Below are 18,957 nucleotides of genomic sequence, written 5' to 3'. Positions count from 1 at the left end.
TAAGACAAACCCCACCAACACTGAATTGATCTCAAGTGTTTGTGATTGTTATGCAGCTCATGCTCAATTAGTGACATCTGGCGTGTTGCTCATAGTAATTACGCATTCGACGATGAATCAGAAAAGAAGCTCATTTTGTCTACGCCGGGGATACAGCTGATCATATTTCATAAAAAAAATCTGTCATTGCAATCCCTATATTGAATTGTATACATCTGTTTTGTTTTTCTTATTGGTTGGTTGATTTCTTACTATCCTTACTTCACATGTAATTAACATTTAATAAGAAATAAAGAAAGTCAATTATTCGAAAAACTGTAAGTTCAAATGCAACTTGCTTTTGGTAAATTGTGATTTGCAACATACAGTATACACAGATACACACACACACATATATATATATATATATATATATATATATATATATATATATATATATATATATATATATAAAAACCAGTGGTAAGAGTTAAACATGATATATATCAGCGATCGTGTAATACTTTGTTTTAGACCAAACACCTTTTTACTCCGTGCTAAAACTAAACTATTATACTTTTAAATTTAATGATTCCTTATCATTGTAGTTCAATGACGAATTAAATGAAGATGTATGGATTGAACTAGATTACCACTTAAGAGGTCGAAAAGTCACTTTATTAAAATTCAACGGGAAGAAAAAGCAACCAGAAATTACCAATATACGCAAAACAAGGGTATGTTAACATTATTATTTCTCTGTTTGAAACATGACATATGAAAAAAGATTGTTTTATTTTTCCATGAAGTCAAAAAAATAGGCGATCTATACGAATTAAAGAACCAAATACCTGCAAAAATAAGTGTACGAAAGAAAATGTGTTATATTTTTTATAGAACTTTCAAAAGTAAAGCAGCTTGAGAAAATTAAAGATTAGCGAAAAAAAATGATGATTATGCAATGATTATTGTAGGTTGAATTGAAGCAAAAATGCACAGATGACAATAAATGTGACGAGAATATATTAATCAAGGCTGCAATGGAAATTCAGAATGAAAACAAAACTGTATATACTGTAGGAAAATCAGTTAATGTGCTAGTTATAGTTACGGTACTAAATATAGATGATATTAAAACAACACCAAGAGATGTCAGTATAAATATTCAGTATTCAAAAACAGTATCTTTTGTGAAAAGTTTTCATTACTGGACCAATCGTAGTTTGCCATGTGACATTGAAGACTTCAATAATTCAAAATTTATCATTAGTAGTAGACTTAGCACGGAACGAAATTACAATACATCTGCTATTTTTGAATTTTACGTTGGAAACGGGTTATTGGAGGATAGTGTAGAGTTCTTAATCAGCTCACACAGTAGTAGTAGAGTATCCAATAATGTGACGTTATTTTTACCGGTAGTTTCTAGATCTCATGTAACAGTCATTGGGTAAGTAAAACTTAAAAAGTCAAACCAGTTATTACTAATTTGATTTTCCTGTACATGTGTGTAGTATCTTGATCTCATTTTACATTGGGTTGGAAAATTTTGAATATTCAAAATCTGTAATATAATATTTATATGTCGTACCTCAAAATCATTTTTCAGTCATAGATTGGGTTATACAATTTATTTACGATGACCGAAAACCGTACCATTTGATGAATTTTGTGTTCCTAAAAATCAAGTAACATTGAGTAAGTTACATTTAGAATAATCATCATTGTGACGAGGAGGACCAGACGTTTGGTTATGGTTGTGTGATCTGTTGTTCTAATTAATATTTTGAGTAGTTGCTATGGAGCTCTTTGGTTAATACAAATAAACTCATCGTAAGCACAGTGATTAAAATTATGCAACACAAACTCATCATTGACGCCCGATTCAAAAGAGTCAAAAAGGCCAAATATAATTGAAGAGCATGGAGGACCCACAATTCCGAAAGTTAAACCGAGTACTGCTACGGTGATCTACTCCTGTGATAGAAATTCCTGCAAATTGATGTAACGTCCATTCATTTTCATATCTGTCAATTGTAGTGACTCGGTTTGTGATTTGTATATGGTACATGTATAAATACATTGTAAGAAATAATATAAAAGAAGATGTATTGGACAGCGACTTCCACTTAATATATGCCTCAAAACGTGTTCGATTATTTTACAGTTTTTGGTCAATTACTTGCTTCACCTTAGACTATATATAACCCCGCGTGCATAGTATCATCGTTAACGTTTATATACTCATAATAATTGACTGAGGATTTGAAGAATATAAATCCTAAAAATGATTTCGCAGATACAAAACTAGGCATGATGACAACAATGCTCTTTTGTGCAATTCCAAGAATATAATACATGATTTATATTACTTCACAGAGTAAGGGGGTTTGTGAACATTTTTCATTTTAGTAAAGGGAGTCCAGATGAGGTGATTTTGAAACTCCAAAATGAAAGTATTAAGACAGAACGTAAGATTGTGTTTAGTTACATCATTTTCAACGAAGGACCATCTTCACTTGATAACAGCAGCATGTTGATAAGTTACCCCGAGCTACCTGGGGTGTTGGACATGAATGGATTGATGGTAAGTTTAAAGTAATAGTTAATAATTATAAGAATATGTTTTACTCATGTAGTTGTTTTAAACCAAATAGGGTGATATCCAAGAATGACACGAATAATGCAGAAAAGGAGTTAAGATGGACATTTTTCTTTCAAAACAACAGGCCTTCTTATTTTAAAGTATTGATTAACATTTGAAAATTCAAGGTAGGTTTGTTTTGGTGAAAAATGCTTAATATTGACAAAAAGGAAATAACAAAAATACGGAACTCTGAGCCAAATTCAATCCGGAAAGTCCTTAATCAAATTGCAAAATCAAAAGTGCAATCGCATAAATTGACATAATTACTTTTACTGTTATTATTATGATAATTTGTATTAGTATGCATCTTGCCGATATTTATATTTCTAATATATGCATATGACGTTGTTACAATAAAAGAATTGGAGATGTACTGATTGACAATTCAATCTTGAATTACAATGTTTATATATTAGTTGAATTTGGGTGTTGGATGTATAGTTTCTTCTTTTGACGTGTTGACACCGCTGTTTGAGGTTGTGGAGTGTTAATGGCTGTTGAACCATACCACGTACTTGTCCCCAGTCATTTATCTGTAAAAAGTAAATTACAAAAATACCGAGCTCCAAGGGAAACTCAAAACGGAAATTCCTTTATAAAACTGCAATATAAGAAGTTCAAACACATCAAACAAACGGAAAACAACAGTCACATTCCGACTTGGTACATACGTTTCCTTACGTAGAAAATGATGGAACCTGGTGTTATAGCTAATGAAACCTGTCAATTATCCTGTGGTCGCCAGTTTTCATCGTTTGTTGTTCGTTCATTGTCATATCATAAACCATGCCGTTAATTTTCCACTTTGGTATTCACGCATGTCATCCCGATGACATTAGCAGCCTTCTATAAGGGATTATAACAGCTTAATTGTTTTAGGGTGTACCGTAACCTGTAGCTGTTTACTTCCTTGTTAATTACCTTGGCAATATTACCTCCTCGCCATATTTTATATTGTAGATTGAATCGAACCCAAAAGATTCTTCAAAGTACATTTGCACCCTTAAGAAGCGAGGTGAAATCGGTAGTGCATTGATTGACAAGATTAATGAAGAACGAAATATTCAGCTTGTAAGACAGTTAAACCTTACATTGTAACTCTTATATATATGATTGAGTCAGCTCTTACAATCTAACAAACACAAATCCATGCAAGTGCTTGCCGCGTGCTACTTTCAGAGAATGATTTCGTGCTACTTTATTCTCATATTTTTGTGCTGCTTTCAAGACATCAGTTAGTGCTTCTTTGAAGACTTGATTTTGCGCTTGTTTCCACCATGACTTTGTGCTTCTTTCAGGACATGACATTGTGCTTCTTTCAAAACACTATTTTGTGCTAGTTTCAAAGCAAAAAATTGTGCTTTGTTCATTGCATGATTTTGTACTACTTTAAAGACATGTTTTTCCTATCTTTGAAGCATGGTTTCATATACTTTAAAATATTGATGTTACTCATGCTAACAGAAGGTTTAAAATTTTTCACAATTGCAAAATGTCGACTAATGTTCTGGTTCGATTCTCTATTTTGTTTTGCTGTTCAATGATCAGTTGGTTTGACAATGCACCCTGCTGATTAACATATTGTTTGCTTTATTTTCCTTAAATGGTTTAACGTAGTTAATGTTAGTTTGCTAAGTTAGTTTCTGATGTTGTTCAATGATATTTTCAGTCGATGATGTTTTCCTTTTCTGAGGTTATAAATATATCGATGCAATAATATTGTTGATTAGATTTAAACCATTTGTGCCAAAAACTGTACATTCTGAATATTTCTAGTTCTTAATTATTATTTTTTTTTCAGATTTGCGATGGTGTACACTCCTACTGTACAAATATTGTGTGCAAATTCCGAAACATCGGACCACGCACATCAGTTACACTGAACATAAATATGCTACTTTCTGTTCATGGTAATACTTTTCAGGTAATTATATATTTGGGATAAAGGTTCGTACTAATGAATGCTGTAAAAGAAAAATGCTCAATTTAGGCCAAATCAGCTAGTAAAAAGTAAATTAACAGAACAACTTCGAACTCCTAGGAAAATTAAAAAAGAAAAAAAGTCCCTCAACAAATGGCAAAATCGAAAGTTCAATGGGAAACAACTGTCATATTCCTGACATAGTATTAGTCCTACAATAAGGTGTTCTTTATCAAACTATTTATATGCGCAACATTAATGTAGTTCTATAGAATATCCCTGTTTTTCACATTGTTCAACTTATGAAAAAAAGACTACAGAATTATCCTGTTTGAATTTAGAAGGGCGAGTAAAATGTTTCAGATAGAATGAATTATGAACTTCATAGTACAGGTGTATGGAAAACTTTGATCTTGGTATTGGAAGTGATATTTTTCTTTAGAAGAACCTGTATGAATTGTCATGAAGTAGACATTCTTGACTGGACATTTAAGTTAGTAAAATGTTTTCTTCTCTATGCATTTTGATTGTACAGATTGCAATAAAGTCTGAAACAGCGAATTCAGAAGATACATTTTTAGCGTTGCAATATTCCGCCGTTGTGTGGAATATATGTTAAAAAGTCATTCATTCTATCAAATATGTTGAAATTGAATGCATATTGTTTATATATTTGATAAAAAGTAAAATCACAAAAATACTGAACTCAGAGGAAAATCAAATCGGAAAATCCCTAATCACATGACAAAATCAAATAACAAAACACATCAAAAACGAATGGACAACAACTGTCATATTCCTGACTTGTAAAGTATACATTTTTTATTTAAAATACTCTATGTAGTAGCTATACTTGGTAATATGTTTTCTGTGGACGTCATGAAAGCTACATAATGTAGTTTTACATTCAATTTCTATAGGCTAATATGAATGGGTCCGAAATGGCTCATGGAACGGATGTGAATTGCACGAAACGACATGCTTTCTTACAGTTTCATGACAGATATAATATTTGTAGGTTTTATTCATTTCCGAAATGAGAATGGTGTTTAGTATATAACAATATGAATTTACATATTCATTGCGATTTCCTTCTGAATTTAATAGATATATGCAACATCGAGTCATATGTACCTTTCCTGTCAATTGAAGCCCTTTTCAACCATGTGAAAAGTCGTCTCCATTGAAACCAGAAGCCCCAATTGAATAAATGATTATATTGTGTGTTTTCCTCCAGATAAAGATAAACTATCGAGGATGACCATTTCTACATTTTATGCTGAAATACTGAATATTTAAATATGAACCTGCATATGATATTACTAGTAACTAAAATTAAATTTAAGTGAAGTATTCAAATTACTGTTTTATATATATTTATTTCATTAATTTAGAAACTGAGACATGTGAAACTTCAGTCGACTTCTGTTTATAGAAATAAAACCGGTGAAAAAGATTGGGATGAAGTCATACTTTTCACAAAATCAAGTCAAAAGTCAAAGGTACGTCATATTTCAAATCAATTTAAAAAAAATCGACAAATGCAATGTGTATACAAATGTGTAATTTATAAAAACAAAGACTCGTAGCCACAGATTGTTTTGAGAAAATTGTCCATCACCATGGTAAAGGTGGATTGATAATCATATGAAACTTGATAAACTTGATACTAGATCTTCATTCAATACCCATTCTAATCACTAAAAATGTTTTTGGTTAAAAAAAATTGTCTGTTGATTATATGTTGCAGTTATTACATGTTTTGTTTTCATTTTATTTTTTATAAAAGTACTTTACAACGAGGCAATTGTAGTACTAGTGGCGTTTCTGGCACTTCAATCATCAAAGTATGACATGTCAAAACAACAGCATATATACAATTGTAGTACTAATGTAACGATATAATTACAAAATACCTAAACGTCTAATAATTACAAGAGCGTTAGAATAGCCGAACATTGGTTTTGATCGAAATATTAATATAAATTCACGGAATCCGTTATCATGAATAACCAGAAACTTAAGCTCTACAACATATGTTATACCACTGCTACACTTAAAAAAAGACATTGCAACCTCAAAGAGTAGCATAGTGCCATTACCAAAGTTTATATGTATAGCAAATAAACTCATCATAGATACCAGGACTAAATTTTTTATTTACGCCATACGCGCGTTTTGTGTACAAAAGACTCATCAGTGACGCTCGAATCAATGAGGCTTGACAACAAAACAATATTAAGTTTTGTTTTGTTTGACCACATGGTATTCTTCAGAAATAATACTTATTGTCAATTTGTTGGTTTTTCAATTATGAATCATTTTGACGATCTCATATTTGATGTGTAACTTACTAAATGGTGTTACTACTAAATATATTTACATCAGAGATATAGATAAACAGGTCAAATATAAGAAATTTTATCAGAATGTAGATAAGTTTATCAAATACTAGTAGACAATATAAATTGTCATACAACGTTCTTTTTGATTGAGTAACATATTGATAAAAGTATTAACTGATGTTGATCAATCACACACTGTGTCTATTTTTTTGTGTGATGAACCATCAATCATAGTTTGAAGCCATACTAAATGTTGCTTTTTTTCTGCATAAATGATTCATTTCAAATGTAATTTGGGCATTGCACAATATCATGTCACCCTGTTCTGATTAATTGCAGCATGAACTCCACTCTGAAGTAAAATCACCCTCATTAGAGTTGAGGATACTGCATAAAATAAGGTTAAATACTTTGAGATTGCTTCAGTTACTGGTGTAGCTTCTTTGTATCATTGTTTTGATTGTACGTGGGTTTTACCTTATTGAAGATTGAAGAGATTGTACTGTATAATCTCCTAATTACATATGCTGTTTCATGCACCTTATTCGAAATAAGGAGGGGAAGGATCAAGAGTTTTACTCAGCTACATGTTTGTTCTATGTCTAAAGATGTTTTTTTTGGGGGGTAAAATATTAATTTAATTTAGAATTGAAACTGGGGATGTGGCGTAGAGAAAACAACCCGACAAAGAGCAGAAAACAGCACAATAATATATACTACTATATACATAATTTTTTAATTTTTTTTATAGGTTATAATTGATATTTTTAACGTTGATATGAATTATGAAGAAGTGAGAGATATACAAGTTTGGATTATGATTATCAGTGGTGCTGGTGGAATTGTTTTCTTTTTGATAATTAGTCTGTTCATGTTTAAGGTAAATAATAGATTTAAAAGCAAAACTTTAAGTGAAACATATGTTTGTATAGCCCTGCACATCCCATTCAGTTCAGTGATACTGAAATAAGATGATTATCAATATATAGACGGTGTCTTGATTACATTGTTTTATGTTGATAGTCGATCCATATGCAATTCGTTCATGATACCCATTCCTTCAGAAAGCGTTTGGTGGACGAAATTGCAGCATGCGTCTATTTTCAAATTATCGGGCAGGAAGTAAAGAATCAGATATAATCTGGTTATGTTGACTTTCTAAGCATTAAATGTATATATTTATAAATTTAATATATGTGTGAATGTGTGAAAAAGAGGGGCAAAAGATACCAGCGGAAAATTCAAACTCATAGATAGATTAAAAGAAAACGCCATGGCCAAAAACGACAATCAGACATATAATAGTACACAAGACACAACATAGATTCATGCGGTAATTAATGACACCCAATGAACCACATGCTATTTTGGCTGCATTTCAGGTTTATCTTAAGAAGTTTAGAGTACATTTTCAAAAAGGAATTGAATGCTAAGATCTGAAACATAAGCAGGAATGTTTGTCAATATAACAATACAAAGATGTGGAATGACTGCTAATGAGACCACTATCCACTAAAGTTCAAATAAAGTGGATGTAAGCAAGCCTACTTACAAAAATAATAAGTTCTCTCTGCATACATACCATTCTTGTATATATTTAAGGTTGGATTTTTCCGGCGATTAGAAAACGAAGAATTACAACTTAGGAAAGCGAACTGGAGATTAAGAATAGCTGAGGCTAATGAAAATCAAGACTTAAATAGGTCTTTACAACACTTTCACAGACGAAATAGACATACTATTAACAATGCCTGTTTCTCATCGAATGTTGACGACGACGAAACACATGTGCTTATTCCTTATTCTAATTCTAATGGTTCTGTATCAGGCCCTTCTGATGAAGACATTTCAAGCATCTCCTCTGATATGTCCGATGAATCAGGATACTTGGAGCCAATCAAAACTAGAAAACAAAGAGTTTTTGTGAAGTGAATTGAGTTTAAGATACCACCCGTCATACAATGTGTTCATAAAATGTCAACTCCCCCAAAACTGAAAAACTTTTTGTGCAATTCTGTTCAAATACATTTTAATGTGAAGTTGCTAATGATATGTATATAAATGTATGCTTAATATTAAATATAACATTCTAAACTGCATGTGGTGTATACCATTACAAAAAAAACATGTATATAGTAATTTCAGTCGAAACAGTGGTGAATTTAACGGCTAATGTACACTGTTAGGTATATTATACAATATAAAACGTAAAGAATATTTTTTTGCGAGAAACTCTCAAAATTTGCATTAAAGATGTACATCTCGAAAAACCCTTTTTTTTAGAAACGCTTAAAAAGTATCAGTCATAGGCAATAGGATATTGCTCAAATTGGATAATCGCCCTTTTAACAGAAAAAAATCTCAATAAAACAAATGGAATGAAAACATTGTTTATGCATACTATAGATAAACTCATCAAAACTACCAGGATTGAAGTTTTGTATTTGCGCCAAACGCGCGTTTCGTCTACAAAAGACTCATCAGTGACGCTCGAATAAAAAAAGTTAAAAAGGCCAAATTAAGTATGAAGTTGAAGAGCATTAAGGACCAAAAATTCCTAAATGTTTTGTCAATACAGGGAAGGTAATCTTTTCCTTAGGTATAAAAGCCTTAGCATGTCAAAATTCAAAGTTTTGTAAACAGTCAATTTCCGTTTAAATGATTTAACACTAGTTATTTGTCTTTTAGCTTGCTGGTCGTTTTGAGCCAAGGAGACCTTACTTTGACCTATAATTTTTTTTTATAAATTGTGACTTGTACGTAGAGTCTCATTGGCATTCATACCACATCTTCTTATATCAATTTATCATTATGATAATAAGTTATGTCAGCACAGAAGTGCTAATTACTGGGTTGGTGATACCTTCCGCTGATAAATACTACACCAGCAGTGCAATCGACCCAGTAGTTGTAAAGAAACTCGTCAAAGATATCAGGATTGAAATTTTGTATTTTCACCAAATGCGCATTTCGTCTACAAAAGGCTCATTGTGACGCTCGAATCTGAAAAAGCTAAAAAGACTAAATAAATGTGAGAAGGTCGGATTCTTTAAGCAAAGGGTTGTTATAACACTTATTAGAAGATATCTTTAAACTTAATGTGTGTCCGCTAACTTGCTTAAGTGTATGCTTAAATGTAATTTTTTGGTTATAGGAGTCTACGATCGAGTTAAATGAAGGCGGGGTTCCCGTGCGTCAGACATATAACAGATTGTCATAATATCATAATTATTAACTAAGCAAACGTACACAAAACGATAAAAAAAAATAATGTAAGATTAATCACCTTCTTTCTAATTATTTATTTTCATATAGTTAAAATATTTTATTAGTGTACTCATAATTTTATTGTACTAATATCATTCTAGTGTCAGATGTTCTATTATATGAGTCATACTTTAAATGGTTCAATAGTTTGAAGGTTCTAGACTTTCAAAATATGTAACATACAACGTGAACAATGATACATTACTTAATAGTCATAATATTGAGGTATACGACTAAACAAAAACATGATTGCATTATGACTGCATTCAATATTCTTAGCTGCTAACTAATCGTCTCATTAAAATAACACAAGAAAACTTTTCACGTAACGAAATAATTCGTTAAAAGTCGGTAATATTAATTTTGATATACTGTCCCCACAATTGGGCCTCATTTAATTTACAGGTAAGGTAACAGATGTTTGTTTTGATACTAAAAATAGTGTGATTACGTCTACATTAAGGACGTAAACATAAAAACACGTGACTCATTGGTGTGTATACAAATACAGCTGTCTGGGGCAGTACTATTCAGAACACAAAGGCTCGTCAAAATAAGAAGATGTCGAACGTTTTTATAGCTGAGTACTGCGATGAGAGTGATTTGTACAGCATGGACCAACATAAATTCATCCATGTTGGACATAGCGGAAAAGGCAGGAGTAAACGTGAGGCACGGCAACATACCAACGGATATGATCCAAATGGACATACCCGAAAGCTAGTACAGAAACTTGTGAACCGAAAAATGAAACTTACACAAGACCGTTGAAGATACTAATGGTATGTTTCTTTTTATTGTAACCGTCTATATTAAAAGTAATATTAATAAAAAATTGCTTTACTATTACCCACTTTTACTCACGGTTTTGAAATCAAAATCTAATATTTCATTTAACTCTAACATGAGCTTGATAAATATGATGTACACACTTTTTTAAATTGATGCCTTCAGTTATGTTGAATGTTACAGTCTCATTACAAATTGCTATTGTCAGGCGTCTTTGTTCTCTTTAAGTCAAAACATATTATACTAGTAAGTGTATAGAATTTATTCTTGATTACACATTTTTATCTGTAATTTCTTACCGGTATAAGGAAATCAATTTTCAATAAAACTGAACTCTTTAAGAAGAACTTAAAGTAAAAACTAAAGAAGCACGCTAGGGAACAAAATCAGACATTTTTATGATATAAAGTCGGTAAAAAACGACTATTTTATATTTTGTTGAAAAAAGGGGGATGGATTGGAGACCGGAAATATATTTGTGGATTGACTTCATTTTTATATATTGCTTTTTTTCTGTGGCTTTTCTTTGATTCTCTAGTTAAAATGTGAAATCATTTTAACACATATGTCTTGATTACTATGTAAATACTTTATTATTGTACAAAATTGTTAATACTTGTAAAATCTTCGATCAGAAGGAAATAAAGTCAATAATTTCATATTTCAGAAAAAATACTGGAACACGACACTACGGACACAGTAAGGAAAGAACGACGCAAATGGACATGGATGAACATGATGATAGTGGATGGTTTTAAAAAAAAATGGAATCAGTGGCAAAATTGATCGAAAACATTTTAATAGTTGAAAATATTACTAAGTCTTATTAAAAAGAACAGTTTTGCAGATTTTAGTGGCTTTATTACTATAACACAACCAAATGTATAATTGTGAATGTTTTTCACATGAATAAAAATTGGTAAATAGATCATTTTTGTTTTACAGAAAAAATATAAAAATACTCGCCTTGATTCTTTTTGTTGTACATTCAGATATTTTATTTGACACTACAAAAAAAAAAAGAATGCGAGATTAAACAAATCCAATTTATGTCGTTTACCTAATTATGAGTTTGACAGTACCTCTGGTATACTTAGCCTCTCTTTTACTCACATACAATGTATGCATACATTTTATTGAAATGTTCACATAATATTTGAAAAAGAGAAACAAATGCATTAATTACAAAAGGAACATAGTATACGATTAAAAAATGCAAGTTAGAAGCAGTTAAATGTTTTAATTAGTTTTTGATGTTTGTAAAGGGTTGCTGTGTCGGTATGATGTTTAGGAGTGTTAAATAAAAGTAAAATCACAAAAATACTGAACTCCAAGGAAAATTCAAACCGGAAAATCAATAATTAAATGGGAATATCAAAAGGGCTAGGACATCAAACGAATGGATAACCAAGGTCTTATTCCTGAATTGGTACAGGCATTTTCTTATGTAAAAAATGATGGACTACACCTGGTTTAATAGCTTACCTAAAACTCACTTGTATGACAGTTGCATTCAATTCCATTATATTGACCACGATGTGTGAACAAGTAGCAAACAGAGTAATGTGCAATATTTTCCAGAAATTTACGAATAAGTATGACTGAACTCGTGTATTACAAACACAATGTTTTAATGTTCATGTCGTTAATTAAGGCAACGGTAGTTTGTCGATTTTCAAATCACTTTAATTGTTTTAGAAGAGAAAAACAAGGTAACACACACACATTTAGGATGTTCATGAACTGCAAATGAGCGAGAACGAATGCGTCGACACAGTAGGTGTACTGCTGCGGATTAGTCACACACACTCAGCTTAATAGTTGATGTGTTCTCCTCGGTTTTGGTTTGTGACCTGGATTGTGATTTGCTTAATCGATTTATGACTATTGAACAGCGATACATTAATGCCTTTACTTTACATATTTTAATTGTATATGATCATGTGTTGTAAAAAACGATTTTAAAGATATGTATTCTAAATACAAATTTATGAGTTTATTTACAACCACTGGGTCGATGCCACTGCTGGTGGAGATTTATTTCCCCGAGGGTATCACAAGCCCAGTAGTCAGCACTTTTTGTGCTTACATGAAATGTCATTGATATTGATATATTTATAAATTAACTGTTACAAAATTTTGATTTTTTTGAAATACCAAGGCTTTTCTACCTCAGGCATAGATTACCTTAGCTGTATTTGGCAACACTTTTAGGAATTTTGGATCTCAATGCTCTTAACTTCGTACTTTATTTGGCTTTTTTTCAAACTTTTTTTGGATTCGAGCGTCACTGATGAGTCTTTTGTAGACGAAACGAGCGTCTGGCGTATATAGAAAATTTAGTTATGGTATCTATGATGAGTTTATTTATTATTAATATCTCACATCCAAATACTGTGAACGGACTGATCTAATATTCAAGTAAAAGTAAGTTGTACGAAAATAGAAAAGTAAAATAAAGTGGGGAAATGTCTAACTTTAAGAAGAGGCTTTTAAACTATATCAATTTTGTACCCATGTCTTAGCTATTGAACCCTAAATAATGCCAAAACATTTAAGAGTAAATTCGGTCCAGATCAGTAATAATAATAAACATCATGGCTGAATTGAATACTGATAGTTACCTTCGAGGAAAGTAGGAATTCTGGACAATGTATTAAATGTGAGTTCAGTATTTACTTAATAATAAACTGACTTAACAAATGGTACTTTCTTGAAATAAGAGTTGCAATATAACCAATTTCAAAAACAGTCTTACTTTTAACTATGAATAACTGGTTTCGAAAAAGAGTGACTTTAGTGTGTTCTTTTGACACAATAGACAACTTTGCATTCCAAAAGCTCTGGTTTATGTGAACACCATTACTGCATTTAGGTGCATCATTACTTCCGTTCCAATGTTGAGCGAGTGGCCAGGAAAACTATAATGTTATAATATTAAATTCTAATAGTTGACATTCAGCACTGCTGTCATTAGAAAATTGTTTTTAAGTACTTACAAAACAGACATTATTCTAGTTTATCCTGCACAATGACGACCACTAAGACGCTGGATGAACGTTAATAGTGCAGCAATACAGGCGATCTATATGGTAAATGACGTCATAAAGGCGCGCATAATTGACAAGTTTTTTTCCGGTGACGGATGAACTCGAAAGTGGTCTATTGTAATTATATAAAATGTAAAAACACTCAAGCAATCAAGGGAGCTTACAATATTACTAGTAACTAATTATTCCAATATTGCCACAATACTACAGTAAGATATTTATCAAACATTGTACTTGCTTTTAACCTTTTTTAATAAAAAAAAAAATCGACAACGTCATTGTCATTTTGCTAATTTTGCTTTTGTTACTTATTCTGACATCGGAATCGGACTTCTTTTAAACTGAGATTTACTGTTCGTATTGCTTTGTGTTTCTTTATTCTATATTGACTAGGGATATAGGAGAAGAGTTGAGTAACAAAAGATGGTTAACCCCACCGCATTTTTTGCGCCTGTCCCATGTCAGGAGCCTCTGGGCTTTGTTAGTCTTGTACATATTCCTGACTTGGTACAGGCATTTTCAAATGTAGACAATGGTGGGTTGAAGCTGGTTTTATAGCGTTAAACCTCTCACTTGTACGCCAGTCTCATCAAATTTCAATATATGACTACGATGCGTGAAGAATATGTCACAAATAGTGAAACAACAACAACACGAACCCCACCAAAAACCGCAGGAGATTACAGGTGCTTCGAAAGGGTAGACAGACTCTGTTCCAAATGTGGCACCTGTCGTGTTCAGTTTAGTGTTACAACCTTTTTGACTAGTACACAAATTTATTTAGGGGCCAGCCAGCTGAGGACCACCTCCGGGTGCGGGATTTTACCGCTGCGTTGAAGGCTCTTGTGTTGCCTTTGACTGTTGTCTGCTCTTTGACATACTAGTATTCCCCATGTACACTCTTAATTTTATCGTGAAATGTGAGTACTATTTCTAAGAGCCTTCGATATAACAAAAATCAACTTGTCAAGGAATAGGATTTTCTCATTAGAAAAACGACTGTTGCTACAAAAGGTTAAAGTAATAAGAGGAATAATCAAGCAAAAACAAACTGACAATGCCATGGTAAAAAAAAGATCAAAAGACCAAAAGGCACAACATAACAGTAAACAAAACAACATAGAATACCAAAAGACTGAGCAATAGGAACTTAACCAATAAACCAATCGCTAACATGTGAATAGGAACTGCTCAATCTCACCGTGTAGAACGCCACATGCGGGGTGTCGGCTATGTTTGACATGGGGTGGCAATTTTGAAGCGACGAAAAAGTAACAAGGTAAGTTCAAGCATCAAAATTTCTTATTTTTAGAAATCTCAGTACCATATAATGTATTGCACGGAAGGAACTGCAACATAATCTATTTCCTGAAAGCAGAATCAGTCGTTTTCAGTGCTCAGTTTTTTCAAACACCTCGCCCTAGTTTTCCGTGTTGCAGATTTTGAGCCTTTATATGCAAATTTAAAGAAAATTTACGAAAATAGTTAATTTTGGTGGATAATTGTCTTATTGACAATCATACCACATCTCCTCAGGTTTTAAAAAGTAAAAACATTCTGCAAATTGTTCATGCACTCAGCTCGACCAATTGCAACATTATTATTTTAATATCTTTTTCATAATGCAGTACTGGTAATAGTCTATTACTTTTTCAAATGATTGGATTTGATCGTTCTATTGTATTATATGATTTAGTAAGACGATTTAGTCTTGCCTGCTGAAAAAAAAAATAACTGTGATAATCAGCTTAATATTCTCCCGAAATCATATTTAGTTTATTACTAAGAAAGATTGAGCAAAATTAAACAAATATATATCATATAACTTTGCCTTTATTTTTATCAAAATCAACTTCAAAGAAACATATTAATCATACTAGTATTACACATTCTTGCCTCATATGTGTGCCCTGGACATGTATGTCAATTAGTAGTAAACAGTTAATTGTGTCCATTATAATAAGGAATCAGTAAGATGGGACCAAAATATTTCTTCTTCTTCAATACCATCTGGAAAATCTAGGTAAACTTCCTCTTGTACAATTTTCAGTATCTTGTTTGGTATTCGATATTGCGGTATGTCTTCCTTAAAGACAAGTATTAACATATTTGTCCCTTGTCTTGATATCACGTTTTCTGTATGAGCCATATGCAATTCATACATACATCATTTAAAAAGGCTTCTGTGATTATAAATATAACTTTTCGGCTTTGGTGTATAGCATTAATTATATTATCTGCAATATCACATCCGGGTATGAAATCTCGATGGTGAATGCAAAGTCTTAAACTTGCTTCCTCTTCTAACTTTTTTTGGACATTTTTTGTTACAAAAACCCTATCTTCATCAGCATAAGACATAAACGCACCAAAGCGGTAAAACCTTTCGTATTGAAGCTTATTGTATCCTTGAAAATAATTACGTTTAGCTATATAATACCAATATCTCAATTTCCATCGGTTTCTGCAAAGAATTATTATTACTAAAATAGCTAAGAAGCATATTACCAAATTGATTGCTAAAACTATTATACTGACATAGGAGGAACATTTCTTTTGCAAATACATTTTTGCGGTTGGAATATCAACGGAGTTTTTAAGTTGACACTTATAATGTTTGAAATTTTGGAACATGTCTTGTCGTTTGATTAGCCACGTTACAAAACTGTATGAATCACAATTACATTGAATAGGATTCTGCGATAAATCTATGGAAAGATTCGTAAGAAAAAGTGTATCAATTAAAGCCATTCCAGTATCAGACAGATAAAGAATTTGATTTTCAGACAGATCTAAATACGTTAAATTTCTCATTTGCTTTATTGTAACATTCCAATCAGTCAATTGGTTTTTACTTAGATTTAAATGACGCAATTTTTTGAGATTCCAAAATATTTCTCTAGGTAAGAACTTAATTCCATTCGATTTTAAACTTAATTCTTTTAGTTTTGATTGCATCGAGAAAAGGTGTTTTACGTTTTTATCCTTAAGTATTTGTGCACTCCCAATTAGGTTATTATCCAAAATGATTGTTTCCACTGCTATCAATTCATAGAAAAAGTAAGCCGATAAATGGGAACATTTATTATTTGAAAGATCTAAATATTTTAATTTAGTTGAATTACAAATTGGTCCAATGAGTGAATAAAACTGATTGTGGCTTAAAACTAATGATTTAAGATTTGACGAACTGAAATAAGTATTTTTGAAAGTATGCCCTAATCGAGAATTATTCATTACAATGTGCTCCAAACTGCTAGGAATAAAAACCATAAAAACGTTTTTTTGCAAAAGAAATTGGAGTGCTACATGTAATAGGTTACGCCATATTAGGTATTTCGTTGTTAACACTTTCTCCTTTCTTCTGTGCATAGAATATTTCTTGCCGTCCTGGTAAAAGACATTCTCTAATACAAGATCCCTGAACACGAGGATTCAAACTCGTTCCGAATGAAGTGGATCGAAAATTTTTCACAGGTAATGATGCGAATAAAGTTAAGACAATATACATACTCTTCATTAGTAGATATTTGATGTTGATTCATGTCACTGATATCCAGATATGTTAGATTTGTCAGTTCAAGTGTATTACAGTATGTATATCTATTGTGAATCCACCGGTTACTTATCAAAGTTAAACGCTTGAGTGAATCGGGTAGATAATAAAGCACCCTAGTTTGTGCAAAATCAACATTGTTTCCGACAAAATACAATTCTTCTAATGAAGTTTTTTTTAATGGTTTAATATCTTCACACAAAAGTGTGACAGAAGGGCCAGCATTACAATGAAATAGTTTGTCCTCAGTATCCTGATCTGAGTAAAAGGAAGGTCATGTGTTATATTCGAGAAACCACATAATCCTAATTCTCGATTATACGAGACATCAAGATCATGCGCGTAGCTACGTTAACGTCAAAACGCCCGGGCGTACACTTGAATTTTGATAAAAAGATATTATAATCTAAATAGAATAAAAAGAACTGGAAAAGCACATCAGCCATGCAATTCTTTCTTCAATGGCTTGTAATTTCGACTGAAAGTAACGAACTTTCCCTATTTCAACCAAATGTTATCAAATTATATTTTTGTTCATTTTCTGTCAAAGTCTGAAATATGTGAATTCTAATCACTTTGCTTTTCTTTAAAGCAATATATTATCTCCTGAAATTCGATATTTGGTTTGCCTTATTTTGCGAGCCTGTGACAAACTTGTCGCAAAAGCGAGACATAGCGATTCTAAACGTCGGCCACGTCAATCATAATTTAAGGTTCAGTAAGGGGTAAACAAATATATCAATAACTTTGTCATTCCTTCGTGAAATTTTATGGAAGTTGGACCGAAACTGTTTATGATCAAATGAGTATCCAGAGGATTATGATGAAATGATGTCTATTTACTATCCCGTATTTGACCGATAATATGAATTTCTTAGCAAAATTTTGAAAGTTTTTTTTCTTTCATTTTTCAGTATTATATTCACTATATTCACAGATAGACTTTTATTCCGCAATTAACAGACTGCATGTCCGGAATTTAAGTTCACATGATAAATTTATAAACCTTCATATGTTGTCATGAAACTTGACCAGTTCAAGAAAATATAGGCCTTATTAAGCTTTGGCGGAAAGCAATCCCAGGTATGAACCAGGGTTTCGCAGAACACTTTACGAATTCTAATAGTGCGCCTTAACATTTCTGAAAATTAAGTATACATTTCCATGTTCATTAAATAACAAGTTTGTATATGAAAAGGTGTTTTTGTCGATTAATTGTTTTACGCCATGGTAACTTGAATTTGATAATGAACATATTTTAAAGTAACTGCTTTGGACATTTTCTCCAAAACCAATGACCATTAGATTCCAAATTAACACAATCATGACAATGAATGAATTAAACATAAAAAAGTTTTAGATTCTTAATAGCAATGGTATCGTATATTCGATATCTCGCCCCC

At 31.8% G+C, this 18,957-nt stretch overlaps 1 protein-coding gene and 1 pseudogene across 5 annotated transcripts in view; one reads left to right on the top strand and one right to left on the bottom strand.

Annotated features, from left to right (window-relative positions):
- LOC143064764 (integrin alpha-4-like) overlaps positions 1-8,986 on the top strand; it is a 46,050-nt gene extending 37,064 nt beyond the window's left edge. For 4 of the 5 annotated variants that reach the window (XM_076237844.1, XM_076237841.1, XM_076237842.1 and 1 more), the window contains 8 exons: positions 588-716; positions 954-1,429; positions 2,392-2,566; positions 3,587-3,697; positions 4,428-4,550; positions 5,942-6,049; positions 7,644-7,772; positions 8,495-8,986. In XM_076237844.1, the coding sequence (XP_076093959.1) occupies positions 588-716; positions 954-1,429; positions 2,392-2,566; positions 3,587-3,697; positions 4,428-4,550; positions 5,942-6,049; positions 7,644-7,772; positions 8,495-8,824 (1,581 nt within the window). In that variant the 3' untranslated portion in view covers positions 8,825-8,986. The remainder of the gene's footprint in view (positions 1-587; positions 717-953; positions 1,430-2,391; positions 2,567-3,586; positions 3,698-4,427; positions 4,551-5,941; positions 6,050-7,643; positions 7,773-8,494) is intronic. The other variant, XM_076237845.1, reaches the window with a different exon arrangement.
- A 6,849-nt stretch (positions 8,987-15,835) lies between these two features.
- Positions 15,836-17,902, bottom strand: LOC143062571 (toll-like receptor 4; annotated as a pseudogene).
- Between the last annotated feature and the right edge of the window lie 1,055 nt (positions 17,903-18,957).

This window comes from Mytilus galloprovincialis, chromosome 2, assembly GCF_965363235.1.
Source record: "Mytilus galloprovincialis chromosome 2, xbMytGall1.hap1.1, whole genome shotgun sequence".
In the NCBI taxonomy this organism is placed as follows: Eukaryota; Metazoa; Mollusca; class Bivalvia; order Mytilida; family Mytilidae; genus Mytilus; species Mytilus galloprovincialis.
This window is presented reverse-complemented; position numbering and strand designations above follow the sequence as displayed.